The sequence below is a fragment of the Orycteropus afer genome, unplaced genomic scaffold (assembly GCF_000298275.1).
Source record: "Orycteropus afer afer isolate SDZICR_OR568_19922 unplaced genomic scaffold, OryAfe1.0 scaffold00294, whole genome shotgun sequence".
Lineage (NCBI taxonomy): Eukaryota > Metazoa > Chordata > Mammalia > Tubulidentata > Orycteropodidae > Orycteropus > Orycteropus afer.
In genome coordinates, this window is record NW_006921881.1 from 2,522,422 (window position 1) to 2,540,393 (window position 17,972).

The window sequence follows — 17,972 nt, forward strand, 5'->3', positions numbered from 1 at the left end:
GAATCTTTAGGAAAAGAGGCGGCAGTTGTAAACTCAAGGCAGGGGGAATCAAGCTACGGTTTCTGGTAAGCGAAACGTTTCTGGTATTACATTTCACAATCTTCATTTCTTTTTAACAAGGAGCCACTTTTTTTTTTTTTATTTTTTCTCCCTTTCTAAAAAAAATTCCTTAAACATTGATGACAAATAATATCCTCTCCATTTTAATTCCTGTAGCAGTTGGTGCATGTTCAAAAATCATGCCCTATCTGAAGGTGGTAGTCGGTGTCCTATCCCTTTCTTTCTTCCTCACTTTTTCAAAGTCACAAATCTTTCTCAGAATCTCCAAATAATTTTTATTTTATTAAATACCTGCATTGAGAGATGGAAATTCTAGGCAGAACTGGAAGGCCATTTTGTACAACTGTCCTGAGGAGACTTGGGCTGATTTTCTATTTGGGAGCAACTCTTCCACATGTCTATTGACCACAAGGTTTTTTTTTTTTTTTTCTTTTAAGCAGTTTGCCATGTGTTTCTGCAACTTCCCTTCCTTGGGAGCTGAACAGTCCACCCACTGTGGTTCCTGTTCTCTAGTGAGCAGGGGATTAATAAAGATGATCTTCCTTAATATGGGAGATGGGAAACAAGAAGGTCTACTAGGGAAATCAGATCCATCTAGAGCATTTGGAGAAGCTGATCCCTGTAGTTGTGTTCAGAGTTCTAGTCTGGAATCCTTCCTTTCCTATGAGAAGGGGAGGGAGTGACTTTGGATTCCTTATTGAAAGACATAAATAGGGAGGTCATGTACCAGGTTTACAAAATGACTGATGAGGACTTACTACTTAGAAGAGAGGTATGACCTTGTGAATTGACTGAGACATAATTCAGTCACTACTGAGGCATACTAGGATATGCGAAGGAATATAAGGGGCTGATTACAAAGCATTTTCATTTCCAGAAGTACCAAGACCCCTCTTAGAGCAAGGCAAGATTCCTTTCCCACCTTTTTTTTTTCTTAGAAGATAGTTGTGATCTGTTTTTCAAGGACTCTGACTTGCATAGAATATTTCTCCTAGACCAATTTCGCTGATGATTTCACGCCATTTAATTGTAATAACCCTCAAAAGCCATTCTGGAGGCTGAAATCAGTATCACTTTCTGGACTTTTTAATCTTTGCTGAGAACTGTAGGAAATTCCCCAGTGCCTCTGACAGTTGTGCATATCTGCTTGCATAAGGAAAGCTCAGCTCAGGACAAGGTGAAAAAAAGGTCAGGGGGTTGCCTCTTCCCCCCCTGCCATCTGTATGGTCTGCCTTCAAGAAAATTAGCAGCACACTAAAAACATGTCTTGGATTATTTTTGTTTTTGGAAGACTGCCTCAAAGCTATCATTCTAGGCTCTAGGTCATGAGTATATAATGTGTGACACTTGGTCACTGCCCCTGCCTTCTCTGGTCAAGTCTATGCATTTCTTTACTCAAAGGCCTGTGTCAGGAATGTTAGGCTGTCATTCCTTTCCATTTGAATGTCTTGAAGATGCATTCTTTTAAAATGTACTGACTTAGTAAGGAAACAATTGTAAAATGCTTAGTGGGGGTGTGAGTCCTTAATATTAAAAGGATGAAAACTAATCTACTTGGAAGAAAGCCCACTTAACATTTTATTACATGATTGATGCTCATGAGATAAAATTCATTTAATTTTCAAAATACGAATAATAATGCAAAATGAATCTTTAACATCTCTTCTGCATTGTCTTCTAGCTTCCCTTGACGATATGTCTTTTGTTCTTGCTTGTTTATTTGAATAGGAATTAAAAACTTGTTCCTGGGTCCCATTTCCAACAGCAAAAATGACACAGAATTTACCTTTGTGGTCATTGGTCCTTTTTTTCCTCTGAAAATGGCTCTTTTCTCTCATGTCCCACCCACTTAAGAATATTTGAGCTCAGGTAACATGTTTTTTAAAGTCCTGAAGGAAATAGGGGTGGCAGGCCTATTTGCTTACTTGGTAGCTAGATGTACAAAAGAGAGAGTTCTCCAGTTACATACATTCAGCTCTGGATTTGAATTAGCAGGGTCAGCTGTTGAGGGGTGACCGGTTTGATCTAGTTTGATTCAAGGCTTTTTGTCAAATTGCATATATTTTGTTGTGGAGCTTAATGGTATATAATTCTTTTTTCTTGGTTGGTAGATATATATAGTGTTGTTTTGGATCTGTTCATTGCTTTTCCAGTCTCCAGCAGATGGGCTATCTGTTTATATATCCATTTATAGATCTGTATGTCTGTAGTTTCTATATATCATTTTATAGTATCAACTACATGGGAAATTTTTTCTTTATCCCTGTTTCTGTCTCTATGTATAAGAATCACATACTTAATGGATTTGGCCCATGGGATTCTAATTTGATCCTTACTCTACTTGAATTTTTCCTCTGGCCTCAGGTTCTGCTTGTCCTCATGGAGTTTTCAGGGCAGTGGCAACAGCAACACAGGCAACTCAGATTTGCTTACCTCCCAGCATTTCTAGGCTCATTACCTTTTCTCCCTATGTTCATACCTGCAGGTTGTGATCTCAAGAAACAAGTCTGTACCACCACCCTATCTTTCAAGGCTGCCTCTCCCTGCTTTGGCCTCTCTTTCTGACTGGGCTGTTAGGATCTACACATTTATTCTGTTGGGAGTATTAAGAGGTTGAAGTTGTTTTACTTGTTTTTCTATTTTTGGCTGGTCATAGAGCAGATAGAACTAATTCGCAGTATTTTATAAGGAACCTTTTTTTTTTTTGCACAAAATGTAACAATTTTTGTAAAATCAAAAACACTGATTTCTTCCACCACTCTGCTGCGGTTGTATGTGCTATCTCTGTATTAAATTAAGTGTTTTCTTGTCTCCATCCTCCCTAGTGTTAGCCTTGCTTCCCAAATGCAGATCTTACTGAGGTGACATTCTTTTTGCTTTTTGGAAGCCAGTGTAGGAGCAGTGTAGATTCCAGTCAGAACCACATTTATCCTGAATTAACCTGTGGAACTGTGTACTGGCCTAGAAATAACTTCACGTTTCTTTGTCCCACTATATTAATTTAGATTTTAGTTAACTCCTTTTCCAACCTAGTCAAAAGGGGCTACTTAAAATTCAATGGCATTTTTCCTTTAGCTTTATGTGTTCTGTTCTTTCTGGTTTCAGACTTTTCCTACAGATCTTGGAAGGTAGTGTAAGTTTTGAGGGGAATAGGTCAGATTCTGTCTTTGCTTTGAAAACCAGAAATCAAGCTTGCTCTTAATTTTGAAACAATACACATTTGTGCAGTGTTTGGCTAATGAGTTATAGCCTATTCAAGGCTTAAGTGGACTGTTTGATTTCCTTTGCATCCATCTGTCTCCATTTCTGGAAGTTGCCCCCCACTCTCCTGGGTGAAGGGTCTGTTTTCAGGTTTTGTTTTCTTAGTACCGCTTCAGTTGATTGTGCACTGATGCAAGCAGAACATATCCTGCCACTTCTGGTGATTATGACTCTTAATGGGCCAAGCTCAAAAACAATGGCTCTTAGAAAACATTTAGCCGAAGTACCCAGATTGGCCTAGTTCTTCTCAAGCCTTTTTTGTTTCTGCTTTTTTCAAGCCAGCCACATTTATCAATATCTGAAGAGAGAGATCCTTAAAATAAGCCTTGGAGAGTTTAGCATCTTCTTATGTGAACTTGAATATTAGCTTTTTCATACAATCTAGTGAAATTCAGCCATCCTAGGAAGAATATAGCTGAAAGGGCAAAGCAGGAAGCTGTGCTGTTCCAGTCTAATATAATTGTCTGCCCATTCAATATTAATCCCATGCTTAACGTACCAGGGCTTTTTCTCAGTAGTGGGCAGTGTTGATGTTATCTAGAACATGGTGAGGTTATATGAGTATATATTGAATAATTGTTATATTTAGTCAAATATAGAAATGAGATTTACTAGCATAATGGGATTGTTCTTACCAGCCATTTATTTTGTGGTGTTTGTTTTGTCATCTCATCTTAGAAACCACGATCATGGGTTCAGGTCCCATAGACCCCAAAGAGCTTCTCAAGGGCCTGGATAGCTTCCTTAACCGGGATGGGGAAGTCAAGAGTGCGGATGGGATTTCCAAGATCTTCAGGTGAGTCTATGCCTTTCTTGGGATTTATTATAGGTAGAGGATATGGCTCCATTTAAGGCAAACAGGAATGAGTCTTTGAGAGGAACACAAAGTCAATGGAATTGGATTAAAATCCAGTGCTTTTCGGAGAAGTATTAGGAAAAGACAATCTCTTGATCTCTGGCCTCAATAAAAGCTGGAGATTTAGATGTCCACAGTCCCTAGACAGTCACATTTTAGAACAACAGCAGGGGAATCAAATGACAGGATTCTTGGTTCTGTTTTGGGTCATGTTCCAAATACCCAAAATGTCTTTTTTTCTTTAAGGATCCTCAAGTTTCCCATCAAGGAAAAGCAAATGCCCAAGCCAGTCTTGAACAGACCACTAAGGGATGGTTGTTGAGGGCTAGGACTCTTCATCTGGAAGCAGGATCAGATGTGTCCTGTGTGTTAGGGAGGCAGTGATGCTCACTCTGCAGATCAGAGATGTCAGAGTCTCCAGTTTTCTTTCATCATCCCATGTTTTTTCATGTCACTTTGAATCCATCCTACCATCCTTGAGGCCTGTGTGACCCTCCTACTCTGGAGCAAAGTCCCAGGTCATCAGGGATCTCTAGGGGCACCCACATACAACTCTCCTGTTAAAAGAAGAGGCTCACTCTGGCTACTCTATTTCTAACCTTAATTCATCTCTTACAGTCTGATGAAAGAAGCTCGAAAAATGGTGAGTCGATGCACTTACTTGAACATTCTCCTGCAGACCCGTTCACCAGAAATATTGGTCAAGTAAGTAGGGCTCTGGATTGCTGGGGTGGGAAGATAGAAGGCAGGGGGATGTGAGGCATGGATTGTTGATGGGGGACTAGGAGTATAGGATGTGGTACTTCTAAAATTCAGGGACGAGAGTTACAGATTTTCCTCCTATTTGCCTATAGGTTTATTGATGTTGGTGGCTACAAGCTTCTTAACAATTGGCTGACATATTCAAAGACAACCAACAACATTCCCCTCTTACAACAAATTCTACTGACTCTGCAGCACCTACCACTTACTGTGGACCATCTCAAGCAGGTACCTTTATTCTTCCATAATGCTGGTTCTTCCTTTTTTGTTTAGCCTGACAGATGAGAAACACACTGGCTCTGATGTGGCTGTATTTTTTGGCCTTTTGAAGTAGAATGCTAGAAAAATGAATCTGGAATCAGAAGACTTGGTTCAAATTGATCTCATTTAATGTACAAAAAACAATTTGGTTTGGGGCATTTCATATATCTGAGCCTCAGTTTTCTATAAAGTGGGAATAATTATAACTATGTAACTGGGTTTAAGTAAGGTTTTATAAGAAGTAAAGTAGCATATGAGAGTTAGTTGCTATTAAGGAACTATTTGGAGGTAATGAGTTTGTGGGGGTAGATCGTTTTGAGTGGGCTTACCTTTCTCCTGAAGTTTACCTTTTTTCTGCTCCCTATCCTAGAACAACACAGCCAAGCTGGTGAAGCAACTGAGCAAGTCAAGTGAGGATGAAGGTAGGGTGGCAGCTTTTGGCCTCTGTTGTGGGCTTTTCCCCATCACTTTCCCACATTGACGTTTTCTCTTCTATTCTAGGATTGTCCCTTCACTTCTTCCTTCCTCCTTCTGCTTTGCCTTGGTTTTCTCTCTTAAAAATTTAGTCTTTCTATTTAAAAATTCTAGCAACAAACATTCTCACAGGGCACAGGCAAAATCCTAACTCTTTTGAGTATATTATTAAGGCTCTGATAACACGCAGGGTTTTGGAACTCCTGGCAAAGGCCATATGTTCTGGCTTGGAGACAAAGTCTGGCTCCAGAAAGTCACCACCTTTCGTAAAGATTAGGAGTTTCTTTAATCTGTACCCAGTGCATAAACTAGAAGCATAAGATACTACTCATCCTACCAAGTCAGCAGTAATGTATCAGAATCCTATGTACAAAATACAGGATTGTTCTTTGAATAAAGGGAATTATTTTCTAGGTCCTTTTGGTAAAAGGCTTTGGCCTGTTTGGTATGGAGGGACCATTCAACCCTGGGTAAGCCTGTCTAAAGTTCCTCTGGCTGTGGAAGGAAGCACTGGGAACACTCTTCCGAGATAAAGAATCCCAATTTTGTTTTAATTCACAGTATTGTCCGAGTGGAAAAACAATCCCTTCCTTCCCATTCTTTCAGTTGTGCTAATTCAGTTCTCAGTACATAGGTCCATTTGGTTTTGAGAAACTGAGAAGTTTGCTATTTTTGTGGTTTCTCAGAATATCTTTAATAATTTGTACTGCAACATATAGCAGAGAGGAGTCCGTGAAATCATTGCCTAGCCTTTGTTTTTTTACAGTCTGATAGATTGTTACCAATTTCCAACTGACTGAGTAGTGTTGCCTTCTTTCAGTAAGAATTTATTATTCCGTAATTATTTAAATTTTGAAAATTTGTACATTCCTTGTTCAACTATATGTTAAATGTTACTGAACCAGAGTATCAAGTAGTCCAAAAAGGTCTTAGGCTAGTCCTTGCGATGCCTTGAGGTTCATGTTGCCTTAGATATGGAAATTGCCAGTTGGACTATTTTGGAAAAGTTAAGTTATAATGTTCTACCACAATTTTATTATTAAATAGGTCTTTAAGCGGAAATGTTGACAAGGAGAGAGGTGCCGTAGTTAAGAGGTGTTACCTACCAAGAACAAGAGGAAAGAAATCTAAAGGCGTTTTTTTCATATATTTAGAAACAAATTCTACTACTCTCTATCTTTAAACTCGCTGACCATCTTGTTTCTCTAAATAAACTCTGCTTCTCCATCTCTAAATTGGTCTGTTTTAAAGCTCTCTTTTCTCCTTCACTACAGTCACTTGATCTTTTTTAAGCCCTTATCACTAGCAGCATTCTTGGTAAAAAGGTTGCATAGAAAGTAATTTCTAATATTGACCTGAATCTGCTTCTTTGAAACTTTGGCATTAAGACAAAATGTCCTAATCCTTTAGGACAACACAGAAAAAGTTGCTTTTTGTACCTTGTAGCACTTCACATGTTTGTTGTCATTTCTTCCTCTGCCTGCCTTTACTCTGATTTTAGTTTCTGTCTTTTAACTTTCACTGTTGATCTTCCACTCTGGTTTTATGACCTTAATCTCTCCTTCAGTTTCCCTGTCTCCATATTGACATTAAATATCTTCAGGCAGTTATCACAGTTACTTAAGATAATATGTAAGGCAACTAGTATAGTTCTTAGTGCACAGTCTATAATCATTATTAGTTTTTTTCACTTCCCAGTGTTGTGAAAACATCAGAAATAAACATTGTATGAGTAGAAGACATCTCTGTGATTCATTGTTCTGTTTTTAGAGTTTGGTTTTTAAGCCTATCTTAGTTTAAAGTTTTTCACAGTACATTTTCAAAGATCCCTGTTTCTGTTACTGAAAGAATAACATTTTCATTTATTCAGGCATTTCCCTTTTCTCTCACCTACAGAGCTCCGGAAATTGGCCTCAGTCCTTGTCAGCGACTGGATGGCTGTCATCCGTTCTCAGAGTAGTACCCAGCCTGCTGGTAAGCACCTTCATCCTTGATCCCTTATATTTCTGTCTTTTCCCCCGGGATGTGACCTCCAGGTGCCTCCAGGCTCCTTCACTTCTGACTGACAGTCTTCATATAAGTAAAAGTCTTTTCTACTTTGTTTTGTTTTGTTTTGTTTTGCAACAGAAAAAGATAAGAAGAAACGTAAAGAAGAGGGAAAGAGTCGAACTGCTCCTCCTGAGCGACCTTTGACCGAGGTGAAGACTGAGACCCGGACTGAGGAGGCCCCAGAGAAGAAGAAGGAGAAGCCCAAGTCTCTTCGAACAACAGCCCCCAGTCATGCCAAGTTCCGTTCCACTGGTAAGGCTGTTGGTTGATCTCTGTGGACATACGCGCACCCAAAGATTTGTGGTGAGATAGTTTGCTTTGTGATTTGTTAAACTTGTAGAAGAGGGAAGACTAGTGGGAAAAGCTTTGTGGGAAAGGTAGGTGATATACAAGTTAGTTGAAGACTTGGGTATGGGTCCAGAGAGGAGAAGTCAGGGAGGTAGGGGGATGAGTTCAGCTGCCTTATACCATGTTTCTGCTTCTAGGACTAGAGCTGGAGACACCATCTTTGGTGCCTGTGAAGAAGAATGCCAATGCAGTGGTAGTTTCTGACAAGTACAACCTAAAACCTATCCCTCTTAAGCGGCAGAGGTATGGACTGTGTTTCAGAATGGGGTGGATCTGTGAACCTGGGGGTGGGTGGGTAGAAGGTGTGAGTCAGAATTCTAATTGGTGGTGGTGCTGATCTCTCTCTTCCACAGCACCACAGCTGCTCCAGGAGATGGTGTCCCCCCTGCAGAGAAGAAATACAAGCCACTCAACACAACACCCAATGCCACCAAAGAGATCAAAGTGAAGATCATCCCGCCACAACGTGAGTCTAAAGTACTTTGAGAGCAAACTCTTTTCATAGGAGTGAATGTCCTGGGAGTAGGGAAGTTTTTTTGTTTTCTTTCCCTCTTTTTAATTTTTTTTTCTATGGGAATTTTCATTGCCCTCTAATGTTTGTAGTTCTTTAACTTCTCTTTCTTAGTTACTTAGAAATAATTTCGGAAACTAAGCAGGGAGACATACCATTCAGTGATTTATTAGGGAGCATTCACAGCTAAGCAGGATTTTCGATCATGCACTCAGGTGCTCACATCATTGATTATCTGAGCTCTAATTCTTACCTAGGAGCTCTGGTAGCATAGTGCCTAAGACACTTGACTGCTAACCAGAAGCTGGGGGTTCAAACCCACCAGCCACTTCTTGGAAGGAACATGGGGCAATCTACTTCTGTAGTGATACTGCCTCGGAAACCCAAGGAGGGGTCGCTATGAGTCGGGTCTGACTCCACGGCACTTAACAACAAACAACAACAATTCTTACCCAGAGCGTGGCTGCACAGTGACTGCCGAAAGAAAGACATTATAATAACAAGAACTTCTTATGTGAATTCTCCTGCATTTGTATCCTGGCCACCTTAAGGTTTTTTCTTAACTTGAGGCAAAGTCTCCAATAGCCCATGTTCTGCCCAACGTTTGTCCATGGGAATAAGATGGTGAAGGAGGTCTTAATGAGTCCATTTTATGATTTTTCCTTTTTCAGCTATGGAGGGCCTGGGCTTTCTGGATGCTCTCAATTCGGCCCCTGTTCCAGGCATCAAAATTAAGAAGAAGAAGAAAGTGCTGTCACCTACAGCTTCTAAGGTATGGGGTTTGGGAAGTGGGTCCTAGGACAGAGAGTTAGAAATAAAGTAGAAGGAAGGACACAGCAGCTAGGAATGGTTGGAGGAGACAACAGGAAAAAAATTAGCCCAGCTGTAGACTGGTAGAATGGGACAGTATTAGAGACAGAATATTCCTTTGTAGAAACCATTGGGGGATCTTTCCTAGGACCCCGGACTTACTGCCTTGCCTGGACCATCCTGTCAGCAGCTCATTAACTTCTTTTTCTTTCACCATAGCCAAGCCCCTTTGAAGGGAAAACAAGCACAGAACCAAGCACAGCCAAACCTTCTTCTCCAGAACCGGTCCCTCCTTCTGAGGCCATGGACACAGAGCGTCCAGGCACTCCAGTACCTCCTGTTGAAGTCCCAGAGCTCATGGATACAGGTGAGTCTAGAAACTGGTTCAGGTTTAAGGCTTGCTGAAAGGAAGGGTCTGTACCTGAAATGCTTTTTGCTTACAGCCTCTTTGGAGTCAGGGGCTCTGGATGCAAAGCCAGTGGAGAGTCCTGGAGATCCTAGCCAACTGACCCGTAAAGGCAGGAAGAGGAAAACTGTGACATGGCCTGAGGAGGGCAAACTGAGGGAATACTTCTATTTTGAACTGGATGAAACTGAACGAGGTAAGAGGTCATGTTTCTTACAATAGATGGGCATAGGGAAATTTGAAAAGGATTGAGACTAGGTGGTTCTTACTTTTCCCTTTTGCTTTTTTCCCCCCTGCTAATAGTAAATGTGAATAAGATCAAAGATTTTGGTGAGGCAGCTAAGAGAGAGATACTGTCAGATCGACATGCGTTTGAGACAGCCCGGCGTCTGAGCCATGACAACATGGAGGAGAAGGTGCCCTGGGTTTGTCCCCGGCCCCTGGTTCTGCCCTCACCACTTGTCACCCCTGGAAGCAACAGCCAGGAGCGGTACATCCAGGCTGAGCGGGAGAAGGGGATCCTTCAGGAGCTCTTCCTGAACAAAGAGAGGTGAGCAGAATAGGGTTCCTGCTAGGGAATGCAGAGTGCTTGTAATCCTATCCTGACGGGAAGGAACATGACCTGGGATGATTGAGAAGTGGGGGGACGTTAAAAAGTATCTTGAGGTCTGGAGTAAGTAATTTGACTCTCATTCTTGTTTCTTCCTTCACCTGTGGTACTCCTTAACAGTCCTCACGAGCCTGATCCTGAGCCCTACGAGCCCATACCTCCTAAACTCATACCTCTTGATGAGGTGAGTGAGTCAGTGGTGGTGGTAGTATGGAAGTGGTGGTGGTTACTCATTTTAACATGCCTTTCATGTGAGAATGTTTCCCCATTTTTTTAATTAGTCTTGATTTCCCTTCTTTCAGGAGTGTTCCATGGATGAGACCCCATATGTTGAGACCCTGGAGCCTGGGGGCTCAGGTGGTTCACCTGACGGGACAGGTGGCTCCAAGTTACCTCCTGTTCTGGCCAATCTCATGGGGAGCATGGGTGCAGGGAAGAGCCCCCAGGGCCCTGGAGGAGGAGGCATCAATGTCCAGGAGATCCTTACCTCCATCATGGTATGAGCCCTTCTTTCCCTTTTCTATTTTCTATGAAGCTTAACTGACTGTTCTCTCCCTTTTCTCTACCCCAGTTCTCCTTGTTTTTCCATTTACTGCAGCCTCCTATTTTGGCTCTCCTTTTCTCTACCTGTTTTACCCTTGCTGTCTGTTGACTTTGCCACTTACATCCTCACAGGGTAGCCCAAACAGTCATCCCTCAGAAGAACTGCTGAAACAACCAGACTATTCAGACAAGATCAAACAAATGCTGGGTAATCATCAGGGCTTGGGGAAGAACCTGCAGTGGAATTGGGGGAAGCAGGGTTTCATAGACCCTGAAGAGCAGGGTATTGCCACTAAGCAAGTAATAGGAGGGGAAGACTGGGCATTGCTCTCTAGGTTGGTCTGAGAACGTTGATTGGGGTTCCTCAGGGCATTAGCACATCTAAATAAGAAGCTATGCCATTCTGGAATGCTCTTGTTGACAGTTGTACTCCCTTTTTCCTTGCAGTGCCTCATGGACTCCTAGGCCCTGGTCCAATAGCCAATGGTTTCCCACCTGGAGGCCCTGGGGGCCCCAAGGGCATGCAGCACTTCCCCCCTGGCCCGGGGGGACCTATGCCAGGTAGGTGATGAGTGAGAGGTTGGAGTGAGCTAGCCTGCTTTATTTAGTTCTGGTAATAGCGTGGAGTTGACAAAAAGATAGAGGTGATTTAGGTCGGGTTGGGGCATGGGGGTTCCTGAGTGTAACAGGTAACTGATATTGTCTTTTTTTTTTTTTTTTCTCTAAAAATAGGTCCACATGGAGGCCCTGGGGGTCCTGGGGGACCAGTGGGTCCACGTCTCTTGGGTCCCCCACCCCCTCCCCGTGGAGGTGATCCCTTCTGGGATGGCCCAGGTGACCCCATGAGGGGTGGCCCAATGAGGGCAGGCCCAGGACCTGGTCCTGGTCCATACCATCGAGGACGTGGTGGCCGAGGAGGAAATGAACCACCTCCTCCTCCATTTCGTGGGGCCAGAGGAGGTCGCTCTGGAGGAGGACCCCCAAATGGACGAGGGGGTCCTGGTGGGGGCATGGTTGGAGGTGGAGGTCATCGTCCCCATGAAGGCCCTGGTGGGGGCATGGGCAGCAGCAGTGGACATCGCCCCCACGAAGGCCCTGGCGGAGGAATGGGTGGAGGCAGTGGACATCGCCCCCATGAAGGCCCTGGTGGAGGAATGGGTGCTGGTGGTGGACATCGCCCTCATGAAGGCCCTGGTGGAAACATGGGTGGAAGTGGTGGACATCGTCCCCATGAAGGTCCTGGACATGGGGGGCCCCACGGACACCGGCCCCATGATGTTCCTGGTCACCGAGGCCATGACCACCGAGGACCACCACCGCATGAGCACCGTGGCCATGATGGCCCTGGCCATGGGGGAGGGGGCCACCGAGGGCACGATGGAGGCCACAGCCATGGAGGAGGTGAGGATGCTCCCACCCCCTGTCTGCTTTTGGTGCACCATATATTTCCTGGGAAATGGGGGAGAGTCCATATTCTGGGTTTGCCAGATTGAACGTGGGGTCTGCCTCCTTTTTGGTTTCCCAACATGCAAGGCAATTCTGTCCCCCAAATTCCCAAGACACTATCTCTGACCCATTTCTCAGTATCCCATGGACTGGGAGGTTGAATGTGGCATTAACCTCTTCCTTTGCTATCTAACCAATCTGCCTTCATTCCCACAGACATGTCAAACCGCCCTGTTTGCCGACATTTCATGATGAAGGGCAACTGCCGCTATGAGAACAACTGTGCCTTCTACCACCCTGGTGTCAACGGGCCTCCCTTGCCCTAGGAACCACCTGCCCACATGACCCCCTTGGACTGCAGCCTTGCTCCTTCCACCTTGTTATGGCTTCTGTGAGGCCCATTTCCCCCTTTCCCCAGCTGATGAGGAGCCGGCCCCCTCAGTTCCCACCTGCTTGGGATCCTGGGGGTTTTCTGATCACTGGTGCACATTGATGTACATATTTTCCTCCAATCTGGGGAGGAGAGAGACTGGACACATTCTGTACCCCTGGACTGCTGAAGAGGAGACCCAGTTGACTTCATTTTTGAGGCGATTCACCCTATACCCCAAATCCCTTTCCAGTATTACCCTTTATGCCTAAAAACCTAAAGCTGGTTATCCTGGAGAACACCTCTGCTCTCCTATTGCGGATCCCCCACATGCACACAGGACTCTTGATGTGGGATCCTCTGCACTTAGGAAATTACCCCAACCAAGTTCATTACTTCTCATGGGTTGTGGGGGTGGTACGGGCTATTATCTGTCCCACTGCACTGAGAGGGCTCAATCAGGCTGGATTTGAGTTCTGGAACATATCATCCCCACTCCTTCCCCAACATGGACTTTACATTTGAAGTCCTTTTTCAAGACTTCACAACCACCTATGAACAGTCCACATTGTGGGTCTGCAAGGCTCAGTGATGGCAAATTCACTTCAGTATCCAGTGAAGGTTTCAGCTGGCATAGGTGAAGGCCATGGTGATGATTGGCCTTTGCCCACAGCTCACTCTGGAGACTCAAATCAGTGAGACCAACTTTTCATCAACTTGAGCCCATGCACTGGGCCTGATCTCACACTACATGCACTGCCTCTGGGAGCCAGCTAGCTTTCCTGCCTCCTTCCCTGAACGATGTCAGCGTGAGGCTTCCAGCTCCCTTACCCTGTTAGCCACTGGAATCCCCACCAAGCACTGCCCTGGGTGGATTCGAGATGAGCTTGCCCTTTCCCAGCCCTCTCCTTCACCTGTCTCGGCATCAGTTGTTTTCTATGAAAACAGTGGATTGGTTGGGTTTTGTGCAGGGTCTTGGGTTAGAGCCACAATGGATTTGAGGATGAGTATTTTCTTTTTCTTTTGGTTTTGTATATTTTGTACATTAATAATAAACAGTGGAAAGAGACGCAGCTTATTTAACCCCTGGTGTGTCTGGACTGTTCAAAAAGAAAAAGCCTGGCTGGTATCAGCTATTTTAGTGTTGATGAACCTTTGTGCAGTGTCAATTGTTTAAATGGAGTGAATACTTAACTCTGTTGAGACCGAAAGGTTGGTGGTTCGGACCCCCTAAGTGGCTGTGCAGTAGAAAGACCTAGACCTAGTGATTGCTTCCATAAAGATTACAGCCAAGAAAACTCTGTAGAGCAGTTCTACTCAATATATGGGATTGCTATGAGTGGCAATCTCAACAGCACATAGCAGCAGTTCTAGAAATTGCAGAGTTGGTATTGAGTACTGAAGGAATGCTTTGAAAAATATAGAATGCTTAATACAGGATGAAGGATAGATCCTCTGGGTCAGGATTTTTTGAGCAGTGGAGTATTCAAGAGCACAGAGCTCTTTGCTGTTTGTTGGAGCTGCAGACTTGGTGTTAGCATAGCAACAATAGGTGAGCATAACATCCCTGTGAATTTAGAGGAGTCATTTGAGGGGCTGAAGGAGGAAAACCCAAGAGCAGTCTGGGGAAAGAAGGAAACACTGCTTTTTGGGTTTCAGTGGAGAATGTGAGAGGCAAGAAAAGCTGAACAGTGTCAACTGCTTTTCCCCAAAATGTGGTTGTAGAGAGGAAAACAGGGCTGCTGCTAGATGTACCAAAATGTTGGTAATCGTTTTATAAGCAATATTCATATATATACACAAATATATATCTACATATTTATATATATACACACATATACATTAGTGAACTGAAAACGTTATGCAGAGTGTAACATACATGTATTTTAATAAAGGAATTTAAAAAGCACTTTATAAATAATTACACATCCATCCTTTATTTTTAATCATAGGTAAGTTGAGGGCCCAGTTAATATGATTCCTGGTGACACAAGAAGTTTTGGAGACCAGAACATGGAGGGATAGGACTAATTTTAAATAGGAAGTTCTGCTATTCTTGGAACCAGAGATTAGTAGTGCATTTTCTGGGGTGGTGAATATTTTACACAACAAAGAAACATATTACATTTTTACATGGGAGAGGAGGTGCAGAAAGGATGGGAATGTTGGGGTATGTAGTTGGAGAACAGTGATTTTTTTTTTGCGTGCATCAGAATCACCTGGAGGACTTGTTAATAGGCAGAACTGGGGTGGTATCCAGCAGAGTTTGATTCAGCAAGTCTGGGGTGGGTTCCCAGATCATGCATTTCTAAAAAGTTCCCAGGTTTTGGTAATGATGCTGGTCCAGAAACCACTTTGAAAAGAACCATTGCTGTGGAACCCGTCTTCGCTGTTACCTTCCAGCACTGGCCACATGAGGGCAACAACTTCTCACTTTCACAGGCCTAATTTATATTTACATTTAGTCAGGCCAATGGGGCCAAGTTCAACTTTGCCAAGAGTTGCAGGTGAGTTCTATCAGCCTATCGGTTGCTCTGTGTGCTTAGAAAAGAAAGCCTGAGAAAGAATATAATCAAAGGGCCAAGCTAAGCAGTGAATACCAATGAAGTACACAGTTCAAGTACAAGACCCAATGGACGTGTCACAACCTTGAATTTTTCACTCTGGTTTTATCTGTTGCCTGCCTCTCACTTTCTTCCCCCTACCCCCTACAGCTGGCCACAAGAAACTTTAAGGGTTGGTGCTTGTTTTAATCATTTTTTCTGTATTTTCATTTTAAAATGAGCTCAGTTGTTTCCAATTTTCCACCAAAATATACACTGTTACTTTTTAGTGTGTAGCTCTCATCATTCTTTAGTTTCATCTTTAATTTCCATTCTTTTCTTTCATCTCCCTGCCCCCAGCCAAACTCACGAAGTCATCTATAGTTTGAAGCATTATCATTCTATTTCTCACATCCCTGCTTCTATGTAGTAAGTCTAATGGTGAAAAACCATAAAATCCACTATTTTGGCTCAGTACAAATAATACTAGCATTGGCTCAACCTTACTGCTGCTTGGCAAATGTTCTTGAATCTCTGGCACTAAAAACTATTGAGAAAGCAAGCCCCATCCAACATGAGTGCCATTCCTCATACCGAAAATATCTGAGCCTACATTGTTTCCTTTCTCAGAGGAAGGCCATCTCTTTCTTTCCAAGACAATAAATACCTAAACTGGTCTCCTGGCAGCCCCTCTCCCTGACTCCTACGGCCTATTCTCCACCTGTCAGTTCAAGCGAGCTTGTAAAAATAAAAACCAGATCAATTCCTGGCTTCCCATCAATCCTAGGATCATCCCAACTCCTTAAAAAGGCTTGTAAGTATCCTGGCCCCTGCTCATGCTCTAAGTTCAAGCCAGGTTACCTGATCACATCAAACTCTTCCATTCTCATACTGGTCTGTGACCTGGAGGGTTCTCCTCACTCTTCTGGTCAGTTCCTTCTCAATCTTCAGGCCTTGGCTTTAATTTTACTTCCTAAGAAAATGAACCAATCTATCTAAAGCTCAGTCCCCACTGTGACTCTCTTAACATCATTCTTCCTTTATGTTGTTGTTGTTGTTATGTGCCGTCGAGTCGGCCCCGACTCATAGCGACCCCTCCTTGGGTTTCCGAGGCAGTATCACTACGGAAGTAGGATTGCCCAACCTTCCTTCCGAGGAGTGGCTGGTGGGTTTGAACAAGTACTGTTCAAATCTGTAATGTTTTTTACTTTCTTATTCTTGCTCATGTCTGCTTCCTCAAAACACACAGATGATCTCTGAAAAGACACACCAAAAATAACCCTGTCCATTAACCCTCCAGCTAGGATACCATCTTCTTTGCCACACACCCCTTCATAAGGTCCTAACCCTGCAGCCTCACACCAGCTTCCACGCAAACTATCTGCTGTTTGACACACTTCAAAGGCACTGAGTTCCTGTCCTAGCACTTCTCAAGTTCACAGTGATGCTGATGCTGCTGGTATGGGAACACAATTTTTGAGAACCATTGCCCTGGAGTAACTAGTTTAGGTGTCTGGGCTTACACCCAGTACTGGCCACACAAGGGGAACAACTTCTGACATTCCCAGAATGTTTGAGTTCATTATGGTCTTGGGGCTCTTCCCCAGTCTTGATTATACTATAGCAGTTGCAGCCTTCCCAGAACATTTGTTCCCCAAACACAATCCTATCCTGGCTAGTCTTGGCCCTTTAGGACAGAGTAGGGAGGAGAAAATTGGAGTAAAACTAAAGAGCCCTGGTGGTTAAGTGCTTGGATAACTTAAAGGTCCAGGGTTCAAACCCATCAACCCCCCTGTGCTCAGGAGAAAGGTGTGGCAGTCTGCTCCTGTAAAAGGCACAGCCTTGGAAACCCTGCTGAGTTCCACTCTTACAGGGTCAGCGGGTTTTACAGGATTTAAATCAGGGCCATCAGGCCAGCTCTCCCCCTTTACAGGTTGGATGGCCTTGGCCAAGTTGGCCTTCTTTGAGCTTCCAAAGTGTGGAGAATCACACCCCCCCCCCATTTCTATAATGCTGTGTACCACTCAGTGCATGATTTGTAGGTAAATAAGACAACTGTTAACTAAAATTGTTTTCCATTGCCTATGAACCACACCGTGTACATGTACTGTTCTTTTTTACCATTCCAATGCTATGCTTTTTTTTTTTTTTTTGCATACATTTGTTGGTATCTAGGTGGAGTCTTAATAATTTCATTATAGTATGTTCATTATGAAGGAAGAAAGGAAATCTGTGCTTGTGAGTGGAAGTTATTTGGAGCTTAAATATTTGTAAAATTAGTGATCAAAAACTTTACAAAATTTTGGTATTCATTTTATAAATAATACTCCTGTATGGTATGTATCATCTCATCTAGACTAGTGAACATCTTAAGCATACAATGTAGAGTGTAGCATGAAATGCACATATTTCAATAAAAGAATTGAAGCACTTCACAAAAAATTACACATAATCCTCTTAACAACTCCGAGGTAGGCACTATTTATCATCTTCATCTTACAGAGAAGAACAGGTACAAGCAGCCCATCCAAGGTCACCCCATTAGTGAACAGGATGCCTGGCTCCCACTGTTCTGATACATCTACATCACAAAGAAATTAGTTGGTACATAATATACTTAGGTGCTGGCACAAGACCCTCATATTTTTTGCCCTCCAGTCCC

The 17,972-nt window shown here is 43.2% G+C and overlaps 1 protein-coding gene across 1 annotated transcript; it reads left to right on the forward strand.

Moving 5' to 3' along the window:
* Nucleotides 1–4,010: 4,010 nt before the first annotated feature.
* PPP1R10 (protein phosphatase 1 regulatory subunit 10) lies at nt 4,011–12,723 on the forward strand. The gene is made up of 18 exons (XM_007951409.2): nt 4,011–4,117; nt 4,796–4,882; nt 5,032–5,167; nt 5,571–5,622; nt 7,571–7,648; nt 7,802–7,975; nt 8,209–8,314; nt 8,425–8,537; nt 9,254–9,354; nt 9,612–9,759; nt 9,836–9,994; nt 10,102–10,348; nt 10,529–10,592; nt 10,711–10,905; nt 11,084–11,159; nt 11,399–11,512; nt 11,684–12,352; nt 12,614–12,723. The coding sequence occupies exons 1-18, from the start codon at nt 4,011–4,013 to the stop codon at nt 12,721–12,723; spliced, it is 2,736 nt and encodes a 911-aa protein (XP_007949600.1).
* The last annotated feature ends 5,249 nt before the right edge of the window (nt 12,724–17,972 follow it).